The sequence below is a fragment of the Talpa europaea genome (genome assembly GCF_964194135.1).
Source record: "Talpa europaea genome assembly, chromosome: 10".
Lineage (NCBI taxonomy): Eukaryota > Metazoa > Chordata > Mammalia > Eulipotyphla > Talpidae > Talpa > Talpa europaea.
The window spans coordinates 112,646,271-112,666,520 of record NC_140077.1 but is presented as its reverse complement, the minus strand read 5'-3'; the positions used below and the strand labels follow the sequence as shown (position 1 = coordinate 112,666,520).

Here is a 20,250-nt window from a genome sequence, read left to right as displayed (position 1 = left end):
GTTCAACATGTAATCTAATCACTAATTTTCCACTGCTTCCCTTTGTAAGTTAATGAAAATCAAATAAAATTTAAAATTCAGTTTCTGTGACACATTTCAAGTATCCAATAGCCACAAGTGGTCAATGGCTAGAATAAATCTGTAACTGAACTATTCTCAAACTTTTTTGGTCAAAGGAGAGTGCAGTAAGATTCTACATATATAAATCCATGTATCCCATTTGAAATTAAAATTAAGGGCTTCCCCAGTGGCGCAGCGGCTGCTCCCTGGCCTCCAGGGGAGGGTCCCACATGGCGCGCAGGCCTCTCCTGCGGCCCGCTGCTCCCCTCAGCAGTGTATTTCGGTACATCTGCCTGCTCTGCTCCCCGCTCTGGCTCTGGTGAATTCTCTCACCCTCCCGCGCTTCTGACTGTACCCAGTGCTTGTATAAATAAATAAATCTAATTTAAAAAAATTAAAATTAAGAAAACTTTAAAACAGGGCTTCCCTTGGTGGCACAAGGGATTAATAAGCACCGCACTATGAAGCAATCCACAGCCTTTGCAGCACAAGTTCCATCCCCCCTCGGCCAGGGAGCAACCCAGGTGGCACAGCAGGTGGCACAGACCTCTCCAGAGCAACCCAGGTGGCACAGCAGACCTCTCCAGTCTCCCCGCTGCTCCCCTCAGCAGTGTATTTCAGTCAATCTGCCTGTTCTGCTCCCCACTGTGTCTCTGGTGAATCCTCTCACCCCCGCCCCCACCATATCACCCCCCGCATCACTGGCCAGTACCCAACTCTCATATGCATAAATCAATCTTAAAAAAAAAAAACTTTTAAACATTTAATTCACTGAGGAAAATTTAGTGAGTATTTTGTTTTACATCTTTGCAAAATTTTTATAGTTGGTAAATACAAGTGGATTCTCATATTTGCTTCTTCATCCAACCTGTGATAATACTGAATCATGTAGTCTCTCAAGAAAACTCTGAGCACTTGTGAAAGTGAGAAATAATGTCTTGATATTATTTTGCCTTCACATAAGTTCTGAAAGTGTTGGGACTCCTAGAACCCCAAATCAGAAATTTTAGTTTAAGAACAGCAGCTGTAATTTATTATCAAATATAATTAATAACAAATTTTATCCTTGTTTGTTTGAGCTTCTATACATAAGCATCAGTGTGCAGATGAAAAATTATGATAAAGGATCTTTTAAATGCTTTTCATAAATATTTCTTTGCATTCCTTTGAACACTGAAGTTATAGATAACAAAATGAGTTTAACTGTGAAGAACACTCTTGCCTGCCCTTCTCTACCAACTCAATTTGTTTCTAAAGGAAACTGTTTTGTTCAATTATCCCATTTACACACCGATGTTATTCTTTAACTGTTTCTATGTGAATTTTAGTTCTAATGTTGCAATGAATTCTAAAGAGTAATTTCTTTTTTTTTTTTTTTTAAGATTTACTTATTTATTTATACAAGCACTGGGTACAGTCAGAAGCGTGGAAGGGTGAGAGAATTCACCAGAGCCGGGAGCAGAGCAGGCAGAGGGACTGAGGTACACTGCTGAGGGGAGCAGCGGGCGGCAGGAGAGGTCTGCGCGCCATGTGGGACACTCCTCCAGTGGCCAGGGAGCAGCCGGGGAGCAGCCAGGGATCAAACCGGTGCTACAGAGGCTGCCCGCAGCTTCGCAACCCAGCGCTCAACTGCTACACCACCGGGGGAGGATTTATACAAGCACTGGGTACAGTCAGAAGCTCGGAAGGGTGAGAGAATTCGCCAGAGCGGGGAACAGAGCAGGCAGACTGACAAAGTACACTGCTGAGGGGAGCAGCAGGAGCGGCAGGAGAAGTCTGAGCACCATGTGGGACCCTGCTGCCCAGCGCTCAACCGCTGTGCCACAGGGGAGGCCCTAAAGAGTAATTTCTTAAACAGCTTTTCAAATTTTTAAAATGCCACCCTTCCTGCTTTATTTCAGCATTTCATCTTTTACCATCCTGCTAAACATTTTTTATTAATCTTTTTCAAGAAGACTGTTATCAGATACTCCGACTTATAGTACATTAGAAAGCTCTTCAAGTTCAAATTTCACCATTGTAAAATTTTCTTTGACAAACTAGGCAGAAATATGTTTTGTCAGTAAAAATACTGAGGCTACATTTCCAGGGAAATGCCCTCACCCCCATTAAATAACTGCATGAAAGTTGACCAAAACTTATAGTGACCCCATTTCTTAATTCTCAAATTTTTCATTACCTCCACAAACAAGAACAGTAGTCAAGGAAAATGTACTTGAGAATAAGCCATATACATCACACACACACACACACAGTTCACAATACTTTCACTTAAGTATTACAAACGTCTAACCTTCATTTTTCCTGTAATAAGTTACATACACTAGAAATTGCCCGAAATTATTAAGCTGTATCACAATCTTATTAAACAAACAGACATGGCATCAAGTTCCAATTTGGCACAAAGACTGAAAGAAATTTACCTTCCAATTACAAGCCAACCTTACATTCACTCACGCGGTAAAAGAAAAAAAAGCCCCATTTTCTGAGCATTTCTCAGTAACTTAACATGTTAGAACATTAGAAGTTATTAAAGATCATCTACTCCATCCTGTCCTCTCACAGAAAATGAAGCTTAAGAGAGCTGAAGTCAGCAGCCTGCCCAGCGGAGTGACAGTTTAGATGCCAGATCCTCCTCTCCAGACTTCAGGGTCAAGGCTTTCTCAGACATCAAGCAAGTTTTATCTAATAGGTCAAGTCAATACCACAAAAGTATTCAGTACATTAAAATGAATGTGATTTCGTTAATAAATTAAGTTTATGTCATACCTTACTCAAACTCCTCTGACAGCATAAATGATGACAGCTAACGCTGGAGTTAAAAGCTCATCTTGGTAATTAAACCTTTACAAGAGCAAAAGTGATTACCTTCTAGTACCTTAACACGTAACAAGTAGGCGGGCAAACTTAGTGGAAACAAGTCATGCTCATATTAACTGAAAACTACACTGATCATTAACCCCTGAGAGCCATCACTGTCGTCTTACTAGCATTTACATCCTGGATATATTTTCACCTGTCTCCTTCATTAGACTACAAGATGTCTGTGAGAATGAGTATGTCTCTAACACTTGACGGCTTTCCTCAGGGGAATAAAATGACACTCTGTCCATTTTAAAAATACAAACGTTACTAACTTTACTCTCCCAATGTCCCTGGAAACTTACAGCGATAAAAATTTAGATCTACGGTTCTTCACTGTGTGGGCCACCCTGCCCCTCCAACTTTTAACTCACAGGTAAACTCTGGGCGGACTAGCGAGCTCATCTCAAGTGTCTTTTTCAAATAGGGCTTAGAAGGCCTCCGGGGCTACATGAACTCGGCTGAGGGAACGCGGCAACAATCACACGCGAAGGGTATTCTTTACAAAACAGTCAATCATAAAAGGAACGTCCGTGGGAAAGTTTCGTATATACTAGAATGAGCAGTGAAGATGGAAAAGGGGCTTTTATTCAAAAGTCCTTATCAAAAGGAGACAAACGTTCTGCACTCTGAAGGCGGGGCGGCCTCTACACACCCCCGGGCAGCCGAGTGCAGGTCACGGGCCGCGGTACTGATCCCCCAACGGCGCCGGGAAGCCACAGCCCTCCGGAAGCGACGCCCCCTCCCCTTTACAACATTTCTAAAAATTCGGACCGCAGGAGTGAGTCCAAGACCTCAGGGTTTTCACGACCCCTGGAAGCGTTTTTGAAACGTCCATGTTCAGCGCCCAGACAGACCAGACTCTCCGCAGCGCCGTCAGCGCCGGCTCCGGCGGGCCGAGCGTCTCCAGCGGGCCCCGGGGACCCCCGCAGCTGGGAGGCCCGGCCCGGCCCCTCTCCCGCCCGCGAGTCCTCGCCCTCCTCCGCGCGTGCCCGCCGAGGGCGCCGCCCCCCCCCAGCCCCGGCGTTTCCCGGGGCTCCCACACGCGGGCCGCGGCGTCCCCTCAAGTTCCCGCCCCTCCGTTCCACGCGGAGGGGCGCGCGGCTCAGGGACCCCGCGGACCGAGTCTGGTCCCCCAGCCGACGCCCCGCCCCAAGGCGGAGGGAGGGAGGCGCAGGGCGGCTCCGCCACGGGGAAGCGCCCAGGCCCGCTCGCGAGGCGCGCTCGTGGGCCCGGCCCGGCCCGGCCCGGCGCCTCCGCCGGCGCCCCTCCCCCGGCGCTTCCGTGTTTACACTCCCTTCCCTCCAGTTCCGTGCGCGCCTCGCGGGCCCCGCGCCCGCGCCGCCGCCATTGGCCCGCCGCGCGCCCGAGTCCCGCCCCCCGCGGCCGGCGTTCTCGCCCGGAACCTCGGGGCCCGCAGATTGGAACCCGCGGCCTGTCAATCGCGCGCGTTCTGTCCTCTCCGCGGCGCTTCCGCCCGGGTGGGCGCGGGGGGAGGGGAGCGGGCCCGGCCGAGCGGAGACGGCCCCGGGGCCGGGCTCGCCCCGCCGCCCCCCGCCGCCGCGGCCGCCGCGCTCACAAAAAGGCCCCTTCGCGGCGGGCCGGGCGCCGCGACACCCCCGCGTCCCTCCCCCGGGCCCCCCGAAAACGCAGCCCACGAGGGCAGGGGCGCACGCCCAGTTCTCCACAGACACCCGCCACCGCCCCCGGGAGGCGCCGCCGCCGCCCGCCCGCCCGCCCGCCGAGCGGCCCCGCGGGACCGTTACTCCGGCGCGGCCGCGGCGGGCAGGTGGGCGCGGGCCCGCGGGTCTCGCCCGCCGCCCCCGGCCCGGGCCGCCGCGTCCAGGCGGAAGTCCGGGGGGCGGCGGGGCGGCCGGCCGGGGCCCCGCGCGGCCGGGCGGCCTCCGGGCCAGACAGCGTGGCAGCGCCGCGCAGCCCTCACTTCCTGGTTCCCGGCGCGGGGCGCCGCGCGCGCCCCGAGTCCCCAACTTCGCCCGCCGCCGGCGCCCGCGGCGAGGAGGGCGCTCCGCGGCGGTCACTTCCTGATTCGGCGCCTCCGTGACTTCATTCCCCGCCCGGCCCGGCCCGCCCGCCGCCGCCGCCGCCCCCCCCGACCCCCGGCGGCCGGCCGCGGAGAAAAGTTCCCGGCGCTCACCGGCCCGGATGAGCAGATCCAGCTGGTTCGTGGGCCCCTCCTGCAGGGACGTCGCCATGTTGCTCCCGGGCTGGCGCGGCGGCCTCACATCGACGCGCCCCGCGAGCGGCGGCGGGAGGCGGCGCGGCGGCCGGAGGCTCACGCCCGCGAACGACACACACTCACGCACTCGCACTCCCGACGCCCGGATCCTTGCGCGGCCGCCGACAGGAAGCGCGGCCGGCCCGCCTCCCGCCGCCGGCTGAGCCACCCCACCAGCTAACGGCAGGGCGGCGGCGGCCGGCGGCTGGCAGCGCGATCCTTCCGCCCCGCGCCAGACAGGAAGTCCCGGCGGCCGCGGACACCTGAGGCGGCGAGCGCCCGGCCGCCCCGGCGCGCAGCGCGCTCGGCCCGCAGGGGGCCCGCAGGGGGGCCGGGCGGGGGCGGGGGGCCGGGCGGGGGCGCGGGCCCGGGCGGCGGGGCGCCTCCGGGGGCGGCGCAGTCCCGGCCCCGCGGCCCTCGGCCCAGGCGGCGGGGCGGCGCGCGGGCCGGGCCGGCTTATGCAACACGTAACCCGGCGAGGAGGCGGCGCGCGGCCCCCGGAGCGGCCGCCCCCGCCGGCCCCCGCGCGTCTCGGCGCCGCGGCGGCGGAGCGCGGCCCCCGGCTCCGGGCCGCCCGGGCCGCTTCCCGCGGCGGCGCTCGCGGAGCAGGTAGCGGGAGGCGGCGCGCGCCCGGCCCGGCGGCCCGCGGGCCCTTCGCGGCCGCCCATGCCCGCCCCGCGCGCCCAGCCCCGGGTCTGCGCGGCCAAAGCCCCTTTCAACGGAGACGAGCCTTCCCCGAATGAAGTTCAGGTTAACACACAATAGAAGCCGCAGGACGGCTGTAAATTTATTGACAAGACAGGCAAAGTGACGCAGATGGGGCTTCAGGAACACAAACCCCCAAAATGCTCCCCTGGACTCAGAATTTCATAATATAAAATAATGTTGGAAACAAAATGCTGTCCTAAAGTTGTTTCTACACAAAATGTGCGTAAAACAGTGCCTCCTGCAGAGTAAGTGCTCAGGGTTTGCTGAATAAGCACAAAAAGGTTTGGCAGCCGCACATATTTAAAAACAACAAAGTATAACTTTCATGATCTGAATTGCACTAATTGATCTGCATATTGTACTAATAATCTAGTGGGGAAATTGCCCAGAGATACTGCTACTAGCGCAGTGTCATTCTCCAAGTTCGCCCACTGTGGCAGTGCCACTTCAGAGTAGATTTACACAGCGCACGACTTTTTCATTTCTCCTAAATTCTCGGGGGTCCCCGGGTGCTTTCCCCTAGCCCCACCACCCTGATACGTAAACTTCTGAAGCACAACTCCCCATAAGCCAGTGTCTTCCTTGCATTCGCAAAACCTGCCAGGTATACAAAAGGAACTACAGGACTGGCAGCTTTTATTTTTTGTTTCTAATCAATTTAAAATAAGCAGCTACTTACAGGCAGCATCTTAAACAGAGACACTTTCCAGGTAGACAATGATAAGTAACTGGAAGGGTAAATTGTTGCCTTTAGAAAGATGACTATATTTGATAAATCTTAATCTCCACTCCTATCAAAAGGTTTTCATGGGCCTCCCCTGGTGGCGCAGCGGTTGAGCCCTGGGCTGCGAAGCTGCCCGCAGCCTCTGCAGCGCTGGTTTGATCCCCAGCCTCAGGGCGAGGGTCCCGCATGGCGCGCAGACCTCTCCTGCCGCCCGCTGCTCCCCTCAGCAGTGTAATTTGGTCCTTCTGCCTGTTCTGCTCCCCGCTCTGGCTCTGGTGAATTCTCTCACCCTCCCGCGCTTCTGACTGTACCCAGTGCTTGTATAAATAAATAAATATTAAAAAAAAAAGGTTTTCATGTATTAAAAGGGAAGAAAGGAATATTAGCCAAAAGTTTATATTTTTTTCTTGAGGTGACAGAACTACTCTTGGCTTAAGAACTACTCTTTTCTCCATATGGAAAATTTGAAGTCTAATAACTTTTACCTTATTTTCTATTTGCTTCTTGAGATATCTTAAGAATCACAGTGTATGTATATTTTATTCTCTGTACATCTCAATTATGTGTCCATGTCAGCCTTGTATTTTCAGTTCCAAGAGTATAGAAGCTATACCTATTCCCAAATAATTCTTAACACAGTTCCCATGTATGATATATGCCAAAGTATGTACTGAATAGAAATGAATGCAGCAAAACCAGAATATGTTCCCATATATTTAAAGCTTGAGCAAAAGCACAATTCCTTGGACTTTGATGCAATTCTGCCTTGCTACCATAACTAGGCTTTCCAGTGCCACCAATACTTTTTAGAGACCGCTAATACTAGGTAAAGCAAAATTAAGATACCCTACTGGAAATAACAGATTGATACAAACTTTCAGGAAAGTAAGGTGCGGTATCAGGAGTCTGAAAGACATTCATATATTCTCACCCAGGAATTTCGTTTCCAGGGCTTAGCTGAGGAAATAATCAAGACATTCAATGGAGTGCTCTATTTTTTTTTTTAAATGCCTTTTTTTTTTTTAAAGATTTATTTATTTACACATACAAGAGCTGGAGTACAGGCCAGAGATGCAGGGGGTGAGACGATTCACCAGAGACAGAGTGGGGAGCAGAACAGGCAGATCTACTAAATTACACTGCTGAGGGGAGCTGCGGGTGAGACAGGAGAGGTCTGTTGCGCCATGTGGGTTGCTCCCTGGCCAGCTGGAGATTGAACTCCTGCTGCAAAGGTTGCGGACTACCTCATACTGCAGTGCTTAACCCCTTGAGCCACCAGGGAGGCCCTGGAGTGCTCTATTAAAAATGTTTGCGGGATATTTAACATACTAAAATACTAAAAATATAAATGTGGCAGGATTTAAATGTATATGTATTTCTGGGCCTCCCTGGTGGCATAGGGTTTAAAGTCTCAGCACTATCAAGCTGTTGCCAGCCACTGCAGCATGAGTTCAAACCCTGACCAGGGAGCCAGCCCACATGGCGTAGCAGACCTCTCCTGTCTTACCCACTGCTCCCCATAGCAGTATATTTCAGTAGATCCACCTGTTCTGCTCCCCACTCTGTCTCTGGTGAATCCTCTTACCCCCTGCACCTCTGGCCTACACCCCAATTCCTATATGCATAAATAATTTTTAAATGAAGTAAAATATATGTATATATATATTTCTTCAACACAATGATTCAAACATATTACATGTGAATCTATACATACATGCACACACACGGTATATGCCCATATACATTTATACACATCTACATTTTTCACGTCTTCAAGAATGAGCAAGTATTGATACCAGGAGAAAGTCCCGAGTAAGAACAGTAGGCTAGCATGGCAGACACTTAGAGCAAACTCATAGCTGCTAGTAACATTACAGAAAGGCATCCCCTAAATCAAAGTTATTGCTGTGTTCTGGCAGGGAAATGAAAGGGTAAATAGCCAAATTTTTTTGAAATAAAAATACTATGCTAAATGCTTTACCTTCATTTTTCCCCCACTTACTCCTCTCAAATATTCCTATGAAATAATTACTACTACTGTACTCACTTTATAGATGTGGAATGTAAGGTGCCTTGACCAAGGTCAGAATTAACCTTGGAAGGTAGGGCCAGGATTTGAATCCAGTACCTTTAACTCTTAGCACTCCCTAAGCACCAGCCACAAGGCCTGTTTCTATGTTAGCATTCGGGTGGATTTTCTTGTCTGCAAATTCTTTTACATTCTTCCCTTCAAGAAGTGGGCCTAATTCCCCTCTCCCCCTGAGTGATGGCTGGACTTAAGGATTTACTTCTAACAAAGATAACATTGAAATAATGTGCAATTTCAGAAACTGCTTGGTCTCTTTTTTTTTGGGGGGGGGTGGTCACACTCTTGGAGGAGGCCACCAATTGCCATGTCCTTGAGCACATTATTAACAATTTGGGGAGGCCCATTAGGCAAGAACAATAGCATCCCCTCAATAAATAGCCTGGTGACAGATACCTAGGAGATGACCTCCAGCCCTGATCAAGTCTTTAGATGATAGCAGCTTCATAAAAAACCATAAGCCAGAAGTCACTCCCCAGTCTTTAACCTCAAAAACTACATGATATGACCAACACTTGTTTCAAGCTGCTAAATTTGGGATAATTTGTTAAGGATAATATAGAATGGAGCAACTTAAACTCCCAACTTGTCACATTTCACAACTTGGATAAAGAAACAGGTAATACTAGAGTCCTAGACCATTCTTTTCATTTTTTTAATAATAAATTTTATTTTTATATTCCCCATACAATTGCAACCCCCCCCATTCTGACCCCAATCCCTCCCCTCCCGCCCACATTTTTTTTTAAACATTTTTTTTTTAATAGAGGCATGTTTTATTTATTTATTTGTTTTGTTTATACAAGCACTGGGTACAGTCAGAAGCGCGGGAGGGTGAGAGAAATCACCAGAGCCAGAGCGGGGAGCAGAGCAGGCAGAAGGACCGAAGTACACTGCTGAGGGGAGCAGCGGGCGGCAGGAGAGGTCTGCGCGCCATGTGGGACCCTCACCTGGTAGCCGGGGATCGAACTGGCGCTGCAGAGGCCGCGGGCAGCTTCGCAAACCAACGCTCAACCGCTGCACCACCGGGGAGGCCCCATTCTTTTCATTTTTTAATAATTTATTAGTTTGGACAGCAACTCTTTCACCTTCTAACATCTCCATTTGGAAAACAAGTCTCCATAATATAATCATTATCTTTAAAGTCTAATATAACCAAAAATAATTAGATATCCTTGACTAGTCAAGTAATTTTATGGTTCTAAAGTAATCAAGATGGAAAAAGTCCTTCAGGAAATAAACAATTGTTTTCAGTACCAAAATTTTACCTTACACTGATTTCATTTGTATTTCCCCTTCAGTACACAGAATCATAAAATGTGGTTGTTTTAAAGAGTCTAGAGACCAAATCACCTAGCAGTTTTCAAAAAGAGCCTAACAGGGCCTCCCCGGTGGCGCAGCAGTTGAGCGCTGGGTTGCAAAGCTGCCTGCGACCTCTGTGGCGCCGGTTCGATCCCCGGCTGCTCCCCGGCCACCAGAGGAGGGTCCCACATGGCGCGCAGCCCTCTCCTGCCGCCCGCTGCTCCCCTCAGCAGTGTACTTCGGTCCTTCTGCCTGCTCTGCTCCCCGCTCTGGCTCTGGTGAATTCTCTCACCCTCCCGCGCTTCTGACTGTACCCAGTGCATGTATAAAAAAACGAAAACAAACAAACAAATAAATAAATAAATAAAACATGCCTCTATTTAAAAAAAAAAAAGTATGGCTAAGCATTTAAAAAAAAAAAAAAAAAAAAAAAAAAACAAAAAGAGCCTAACAGTATGATCTCTTTCCCTGACTACCATGAATTAGATATATTACACTTCAAAAACCAAATACATACTTGTGTGTTCTATCTGATACAAAGGGGAGCAGGCTTTAAATTTTACACACACACATATGTATCTATATGTGTGTGTGTATATATATATATATATATATATTTACATGTTTACATGTGTGTATAAATCTAAGGAAAGAGATATTCTACCCATTAACTTTATTTTCTGGCCATTTGGGAGGATGTCAATTTTCTGTTTCAGTAAAATCAGCTCTTTAACCACCAATGGACAAGCTATTTGAGAATCACTTATGTAGTCCATTACCTTCATTTTACATATCAGGAAACTGAGTCTCTGGAAGGTTAAACAAGTTAATCAAAGTCACATAGTATCTTTTGACTTGAAAGTCAAAAGTCCTCTAAAACAATTTTCTGTAAAGCTTAGAAATGTTAGAAAATGAAAAGTGAAATCCAATTTCCTATTATTATATTTACATATGTTATAAAATACTTTCTATTTTGTCTTTTAATGTAAAAAAAATTAAACCAATGGTTAAGTGTCTTTCTGAAGAAATTAGGGGGGAAATGTTGAAGCAACGAATGATAAGAGAACAGTTAAGAGGAGGCCAACAGTCTAAGCATTTCTTTTTTTTTTTTTTTTTTTTTTGTATAGAGGCATGCTTTATTTATTTGTTTGCTGGTCTGTTTGTTTGTTTTGTTTATACATGCACTGGGTACAGTCAGAAGCGCGGGAGGGTGAGAGAATTCACCAGAGCCAGAGCGGGGAGCAGAGCAGGCAGAAGGACCGAAGTACACTGCTGAGGGGAGCAGCGGGCGGCAGGAGAGGTCTGCGCGCCATGCGGGACCCCCCTCCGGTGGCCGGGGAGCAGCCGGGGATCGAACCGGCGCCGCAGAGGCCGCGGGCAGCTTCGCAACCCAGCGCTCAACCGCTGCGCCACCGGGGAGGCCCACAGTCTAAGCATTTCTGATAGAACCAAACTAACAATAAAATTCAAAGCTGGAGCAGCAGGCCTCTCCTCTCTCGCCCACTGCTGGTCTTAGCACTGTATTTCAACAAATCTGCCTGTTCACCACTCTGGGTTTTACAAGATACTGCTAAAATCAAGATGTTTGCACCATAATCACACTTTCATTCATTTAGTCAACAAATAATCCCTCGCACTTACTTGGAGCAAGTTTCTATTGTAGGCACCTATTACTATACCTGGTGGCACTAAACTATGTAAACCCCGCCCCCTCAAAAAAAAAAAAAAAAGAAAATTTAAGCCTTCTCAATTCACACAGAACCTCTACTAGGGATAGAGGCTCTCTCCTTGGTGACATGAAAAATTACTTGTTCATGAAATTATGGAATGATGGGCATATGCTACATTTTGGACTATCACCCCTTGGAGGTAAAATTATTTATATGCACAAAAGCCTTCGTAAGGCAGCACTCCCACTGCCCACCTGTGACAGTGCAGGTGCCTCTTGTCACCAACTCTCTCCTCCGCAGGGCAGCAGCCTCCTGCCTGCCCATGACCTGTACACTCCAGGGCTTCTTTTCACTGAACCCCCCTCAGAGGAGGCCGCTCTCCTCAAGGCCGCCGCCTGCAGCCATTCTCTTTGGAGTGGCAACCAGAATTAGAAGTGATATTTTGCTGAGTGTAAACCAGGAAGTGAAGCATCACCAAGCTCACGGAGAGGGTGACCCTGGGATAACTGAAGAAGAATGTAGAAAAGACAAACTTAAGCTACATCACCTGTCTAAAAAATAGTTGTACTGGGGCCTCCCCGGTGGCACAGCGGTTGAACGCTGGGTTGCGAAGCTGCCTGCAGCCTCGGCAGCGCCGGTTCGATCCCCGGCTGCTCCCCGGCCACCGGAGGAGGGTCCCACATGGCGCGCAGACCTTTCCTGCCGCCCGCTGCTCCCCTCAGCAGTGTACTTAGGTCCTTCTGCCTGCTCTGCTCCCCGCTCTGGCTCTGGTGAATTCTCTCACCCTCCTGCGCTTCTGACTGTACCCAGTGCTTGTATAAATAAATAAATAAAAATAAATCTTAAAAAAAAAAAATAGTTGTACTGGACCACTCAGCAAACCTGTCTCTTTCAGGGCAGCTCTTCCTGCCCGCTTGTGTCCATGCAATTGTCTTTTACTGTCCTATCCCTTTTCTAATAAACCTGCTCTTTAAATATGACTACCATCTCTGTCTCCTGGAGAAACTCGCCACGTGCTGCCAAAACAGGAGCTCTGGTGAAAACTTTCCCAGAGTGAACCCAAGGACCCCGCACTAACTCCAAAAACAACATCATATGGCGCCCAACGTGGGGCTCTTCACGTCACCTGGTGCCAGGTGAGTTGGATCCTCAGCCAGGAAGCTACCCACATGGTGCAGCAGACCTCTTCTGTCTCCCTGCTGCTTCCCTCAGCAGTGGATTTCAGTAGATCTCCCTGTTTTGCTCCCCATTTGGTCTCTGAGGAACCCTCTCACCGCCCCCCCCCCCCAACACACACACACCTCTGGCCAATACCCTAATTCTTCTACGTGCAAAATAAAAAATAATTTTGGAATTTATTTGTTTTTAGTATACATTGGAATTGATTAAATGAGCAATAGCTATCAGATCAGTTTTTCAGTATAAGCAAAAGAGTGTTCTTAATTTATGTAACAGTACATATTATGATCACATGTCTACACATAAATGTATATATTTTTTTTAAAAATCATTTTGTTAGCAAAATTTTGTTAGCTAAATGTGCATCTTCCCAGGAAAGAATCATGGCTATTTTTATATTCTCAAATAGGTCAAAGACTCCAAAGTCACTTTATCTGAAGTTATTTTGCCATATGCCTTTCTGGACCATGAAAAGCCTATGGTGAGTAAGGGTCCAGTACAACCATTTTTTAGACAAGTGATGTGGCTTAAGTTTGTCTTTCTACATTCTTCTTAAGTTATCCCAGGGTCACCCTCTCCATGAGCTTGGTGATGCTTCACTTCCTGGTTTACACTCGGCAAAACATCACTTCTAATTATAGTAGCCACTCCAAAGAGAATGTCAACCAACGACTGTGGCTAGTCCCTTCCAATGCATGCCAAATAACTGTTTTCAAGTAGCATTTATTAAGCACCACATGTACATGACTATCTGCAATCTGAGCTAAAATGCTAATCTCCAGATTTTAAATAATATCTAAGGACAACTGATGTCAAGAGTTTGGGTTCATTATTATTATTAGAGAATGTGTAATATGTTGGATCATCTGGATTTCTTTTTTTCAATTCCTGTGCACGTTTACAAGGACTAATACATGATTCTTGTCATGTTTGTGAAAAGACATACAATGGAGTTCAAAACTAAAATATATTACAATTCTGAGTCAGATTCCATTTTGATTTACCCCAAAAGGAATATTCCAATTAATTTCTTCCCCTCTGACAATATTCTGTACCCTACAAAGTTCTTCAAAGGACTTTCAATTGCCCAATCTAACGATCTTCTCTTAGGCATTACCTGACTCTACTTTTCCACACAAATGACATTACTAGCCACCCCTGACTGAAGTCCTTCCCTTCATTTCATTTTGATGATAATAAATTGACTGGCTTTGTTTTCTTCCCTATTTGTTTCTTGTCCATTGGGCCATCCACTTTTGCATAACCCTTATGTGTACCTGTTCTCCTACAATGCAAACCTTAGCCACATTCTCCATTCTCCACTCTCAAGAATTGTATTTCTTATCCATCCACAGCCAGTATTTTCAGTATTATTTCTGTACTGATGCCAAAAAATTAGCATCGCCATCTTAACTTTTTTTTAATCTCTAGATTCTAATTTCCAATTGTATGATAAACATTCTTATGTGGATAACCCACTGTACTTTTATTTACAAATCTCTTTTTCTTTCCTCTTCCAATACCATTACCTTCGTCCCAGGTTAGAAATCTAAGTCATCTGTGTTCCTAGCTCAGGGTCTCTTCTCATCTACGTTTTGAAGGGAATTTTAAACAATTGAAATTACCAAAAATAATGTCACAAATAGCCACCGTCCCACCACCCAGAACCAACATACTAAACTAAAATTTACTTTTCTCATCATCACTCTATTCATGTTCGTACAAGTAAGTTAGCTATGCCTGCCAAATATCTGAAAGCATTCCAGTGCATGCATTTACCACCAGCAAATTCATCAAATTCTCTCTGGTAGGCAAATAAAGCTTTCACTGTTATAAACAATACTGCAAAAAACATCTTATCGATGCTTTCATAAACATATACATACTACAGTCTCTCCACAGCATATAACTACAAATGGAATTTCTAGGTCATAGTTATAATAAGTACATTTTTTTATTTGATGTGTTACTCTCTCCCAAGTAGCTGTGCAAGCCTAAATTCCACCAGGGATATGTCACATTCCCATTTTTTCTTACTTCATTTCATTATATAATTGGACTTGAAAATTTTTTGCCATCTGTTGAGGTAACAATAAATTTTTCATTGTTGTATTAATTTGCTCATACATTATAAGTATTGAGGGTAAACATTTTATCATATACTTATTGGCCATTAATAGTTCCCTTATGATTCATATCCTATGCCATTTTTCTATCACTTTTTGTCTTATTGATTTGTAAAATGTTAACAAATTCTAAACAGTAATTCAGATGTGTCACAAATAGTTTCCTGCTTGACTTTTAATTTGGTGAGTTACACTACCTTTGTTCTACAAAAACTTTTAATTTTCATGTAGTCAAATTAATACATTCCAATTATATAATAAACTACACAGTGTATCCTTACAGCGTGTATTAAGTAGTCCTCAGAATAAAAAGGAAATCACAAAGGAATTAGGAAATATTAGAAATGAATGACAATAAAAATGCATGTCAAACTCTAACACACCTAAACAGTACACAGAGTTCCAGAAATAAAAAGGTTAAAAATAAACAAGCTATTAAACTTTTGATTTGTACAGAGGGAAAAATTAACCAAAGGAAATAAGAGAGTAGGAAAAAACAGAGAACAATTTTTTAAAGAGTGGAGACTCACAAAAACAAAAGATGATTCTGAAAAGACCTCAGTAAAATAGACCTCAGTAACAGTTATCAAGAAGGTACAACTATAATACATCCATAACAAAAAGGGAGAAATAATCAGATACAATAGATACAAAAATAGGTCAGTATTATAAAGTTAAATACTAGTAACACTGAACTCTAAATGAACTGTATAAAATAAAAATTTTTTAAAATAATAAAAATAAATGAGCTGTACAAAGTATATAAAGAGAACTGAATAGGGAGTAATTTCTTTACTTTAAAATAAGCCAACCAGAGCCTCCCTTGGAGGCGCAGCGGTTGAGCACTGGGCTGCGAAGCTGCCTGCAGCTTCTGCAGCGCCGGTTCGATCCCCGGCCACCGGTGAGGGTCCCACATGGCGCGTAGACCTCTCCTGCCGCCCGCTGCTCCCCTCAGCAGTGTACTTCGTTGGTCTGCCTGTTCTGCTCTCCCCTCTGGCTCTGGTGAATTCTCTCACCCTCCCGCGCTTCTGACTGTACCCAGTGCTTGTATAAATAAATAAATCTTGTAAGAAAAAAAACAAAAATAAAATAAAAATAAAATAAAATAAGCCAACCAGCCTAACATAATTTATTGAATATTCTATCCTTTTCCACCAATTTAAAAACCTGGATCTATTATACACCATGTATAAATGAACACATGCTGTCTTTCAGGGTTCGCTGTTCTATCCTAAACCATTTGTCTGCAAGTTAATAGCACATTTTAATTTTTTCTACAGTTTTAGAATTATTCTTTAAGGATAGGAAGGCAAGCACCACACATTTTGTTCTTTTGAAGGCTTGTCTACACTGTGTTTGGATCTTTACCTGTTTGTCAAATTTAACTTTTAATTTTAACTTACCAAAAATAAGTCCTCTTGGGATTTTTACTGAAATGCATAGATTAGTTAGGGAAGAATTAACAACCTTAGCATGACCACTTGCAAATAACTTTGTTTCCTGCCCTTATCTTTATGCCTTTTGTTTCTTATTCTTGTCTTATTTGCATTAGCTAGGACTTCCCAACAATAATGCTAGTTAGTGAAGATGATAGCTGACATCCTATTTTGGCATCAAGAATATTTGCTATCAGGGGGGGAGGGCGGGAAAAGGAGGGGTTGGGGTCAAAATAAGGGGGTTGTAATTGTATGGGGAATATAAAAATAAAATTTAAATAAATAAATTTTAAAAAATAAAAAAAAAGAAATAGAAAAAGAATATTTGCTATCTAGGCTTCCCTGCTGGCACAAGCAAGGGGTTAAGTCTCAGCACTATCAAGCTATCAGAAGCCAACCCACAGGGCGCAGCAGACCTCTCCTGTCTCACCTCAGCAGCTGCTCCCCTCAGCAGCATATTTCAGTGGATCCACCTGTACTGTTCCCCACTCTATCTCTGGTGTATATATCTCACCCCCCACACCTCTGGCGTATGTCCCAGTTCTTGCATGCATAAATAAATAAAAATCTACAAAATTTTCTGTTTGATTTTTCTATTTCATTAATACTGACTTTTACACCTTCTATTCAATTCAGATTTATTTTGTCGATCCTTTATTAATGTTTAGATTTGAATATATGTTCACTATATATTGATCACTCTCGCTTTCCAATAAATACATTTATAGCTATTAATTTTCCAGTGAGTTCTGCTTAAGCCACATTTCAAATTTTTATATTCAGTGCTTTGTTATTAGCTGTAAATAATTTATAGTTTTCATTTTCTTAATTAGTTTTTAGTTGCCACTATCATGAAGCATTTTGATTTGTCTTTTCAGTGCTGAGTTCTAATTTATTGCATGATAATATATATTGTATGATATTGATTTTGTGGATATTGGAGAGGTCCTTCTCTGGGCTCTTACACAGTTAAAAACTCATCTATACGTTACTAAAAAATGTGTAAGGTTGTACTTTTATTTGGTTAACTACAATGGTCTGCATAACACCCATTTATAAAACTTGCCAATCCTTTGGTTCAATTGTTTGGTGTCACTTAAAATTTTGTGTTTGCTTGACTTTTCCAATTTTGATAGAAATATATTAAAGCCCTACAATTTTGTAGCCATGTCCACCCCTTGCAATTCTGAAGCTCCCTACTCTAAATAGTGCTCAAGGCTATACTGTTAGATGCATATAAGTTTATCATATTTTCTGGACTGATTCTTTTAAAGCAGTCTAAAGAGTCTTTGCTCCAATTAAAGAGTTTTCATCTAAATTCTATTGTATTATATCAGCTTCCTTTGCATAGTACTTTTCTGATAAATATATTTTCTGTACGTTCTATCTAATTTTGTTTTGTGTATCTGATAAAAATACCACATACTTGTGTTAAAATCACAATAGGCTATTTTTTCAGTCTAAAGCTCTCCCGGCTAAGCTATTTCGGCCGCTAACAATAGGCTATTTTTTAACACAACTTCTGGTGTTACTGTACTTATTTCCACTATCCTGATTTGTTGTTTGTATTTCATAGGGTTTTTTCCTGTTTTGTTTGTTTGTTTGTTTGTTCTTGTTTTTTTGCTAGATTGTTCAAGTTTAATTTAGCCCTTAACCTACCCCCAATTTAATATTTCGGAAGCTCTACCCTCGTTGTCCTATTGCAGTGTTTTAGTTACTTGAAATAAGAGTCTTTCTGCTCAGGGCCCTCTTCCCCAGTCACGTTTCACTCCAGGTTCACCACTATTCGGCTCCACTGTCTCTTTCTAGGCGTAAGTCTCTCAAACAGATGCCTACACCAAATCTAATCTCTAGCTAAATTACACTGCCTGTCGATGTCTAAATAAAATGCAAAAATTCCTGGCATTCTGTGCTGGTTCATGTCTTTTCATTCACCCTGACACACGCAACAAAAGCTGTACTGAACTAAAAACCTAATCGATGCCTGCAGCACAAGTTCGATCCCCAGCCAGGGAGCTACCCACATGGCGCAGCAGACCTCTCCTGACTCGCCCGCTATTCCCCTCAGCAATGTGTTTCACTCAGTCTGCCTGATCTGCTCCCCACTCTGTCTCTGGTGGGTCCTCTCACCTCCCCCCACATCTCTGATCTGTACCCCAGTTCTTGTATGCATAATAAAATAAATCTTTGAAAAAATAAAACTCTTAAAATCTACTCCCCAGTGTCCAACAGGTACAAAACTTAGTCCCCAGCAGTTAAAAAAAAATTTTTAACCTCATTAGCCTCAACTTAATCCCCTCTTTCTATCTCATAAATCATATCCTAGCCATACTGAATTCCTTTCTGGGAATAAGCCATGCTCTCCCCCTCCAGACTCTTAACCATGCTATTCTGGAGATGGCTCAATGCATCAAACCCATCAAATCCATCTAAATGTCACTTCCTCAGGAAGGCACTCCGACTTCCTAGGGTCCCTGCTGTGTGCCCCGTAAACCTTTCACTACTCGTCAGAACATTCATCACATCTCGTGGTAATAACGTGTTTAGGGGCCTCCCTGGTGGCACAAGTGATTAAGCATCAGCACTATGAAGCTATCCTCAGCCACTGCAGCATGAGTTCGATCCCCAACCAGAGAGCTGACCCACATGGCATAGCAGACCTCTCCTAACTCCCCACTGTCCCCTCAGCAGTGTATTTCACTGACCAGTAGATCTAACTGTTCTGTTCCCTGCTTTGTCTCTGGTGCGTCCTATCAACCCCCAACCCCACCTCTGGCCAACACACCAGTTCATGTATGCATAAATAAAGTAAATCTTTTTTGGGCCTCCCCTGGTGGCGCAGCGGTTGAGTGCTGGGTTGCGAGGCTGCCCACAGCCTCTGCAGTGCCAGTTCGATCCCCGCCACCAGCGAGGGTCCCACAAAAAAATAATTAATTAATTTTAAAAAATGTTTTTTTAAAACAAATAATGTATTTAATTGTTCATCTTCTCCACAAAGCTGAAAGTCTGGTGAGGCAAAGACAGGGTCTCGCTTACCCCCAGACCCTGGGCTCTGCGGGGCTGCTGCAGGTGCTCCCCCACTGCTGGAGGGCCGCACACAGTGGAGGCTGCACAGTCCTGCACACACCTCGGAACTGAGGAGAGCCGCTTGCCACCTGTGTGTGCTCATGTACAATTCTACAGAAGCGCACTGACCCTCCTCAGGCTGAATGAATAAAGCTGTACTACTTACATACGTTGTTATAAAATAAAATTGAAAAATTAGTGCTTAAAAAAAAAGTCTGAGTGCAAAGGAATGAATACTTCCAAACCCAAACATCATATATGAACTATTTTCTAGATATACTTTTCCTTTTATGTAAAATTAGATGTTTCCTGAAAAATATACAAACACTATTTAAAATCACTCCTTTCATTTCTGCTTTAATAACTGATATGGGTGACTCTGCTTTCACCACTATTTTCTCCTTCACATAATCTGGAAAACATACTCGAATGCACTAAAAACCAGTGGCTATAAAGAGCCTCTAAAGGATCCTATTTTAAAATGATAGTTTAAAAAGCAGTAGGTTCATTTCATTTTGTTTTTAGGTCAACAAATCCAATTTAAAAGTGACAATCATGATAAATCTCTATTTACTGATTTAAGTAAATGTGTCATTAAAATGCTTTTCATCTTCTATACTCTCCACAACTTGCCATCTTACAGTTTACTTGGTATACTTTTAAACAATACTATTTAATGCTTTTTTTACCTGAATATCTTCTCTTAAAAGACCATAAAGAATTCAGAAATCTTACTCGGCACATACAGGGACTTCTACAACCACAGCCACTTCCATCTTCCATAAACCTGGTATC

The 20,250-nt window shown here is 45.0% G+C and overlaps 1 protein-coding gene across 7 annotated transcripts in view; it reads right to left on the bottom strand.

Moving 5' to 3' along the window:
* Positions 1 to 20,250, bottom strand: part of ELF2 (E74 like ETS transcription factor 2) — a gene marked incomplete at both ends in the record, with an annotated part of 50,339 nt that overhangs the window by 14,627 nt on the left and 15,462 nt on the right. For 4 of the 7 annotated variants that reach the window (XM_084245850.1, XM_084245852.1, XM_084245851.1 and 1 more), the window contains one exon: positions 5,078 to 5,135. The exons of the other annotated variants lie outside the window; for them this stretch is intronic. In XM_084245850.1, coding sequence (XP_084101976.1) covers positions 5,078 to 5,135 — 58 coding nt within the window. Of the gene's footprint in view, positions 1 to 5,077; positions 5,136 to 20,250 lie in introns of those variants that run through there. 7 annotated transcript variants of the gene reach the window in all.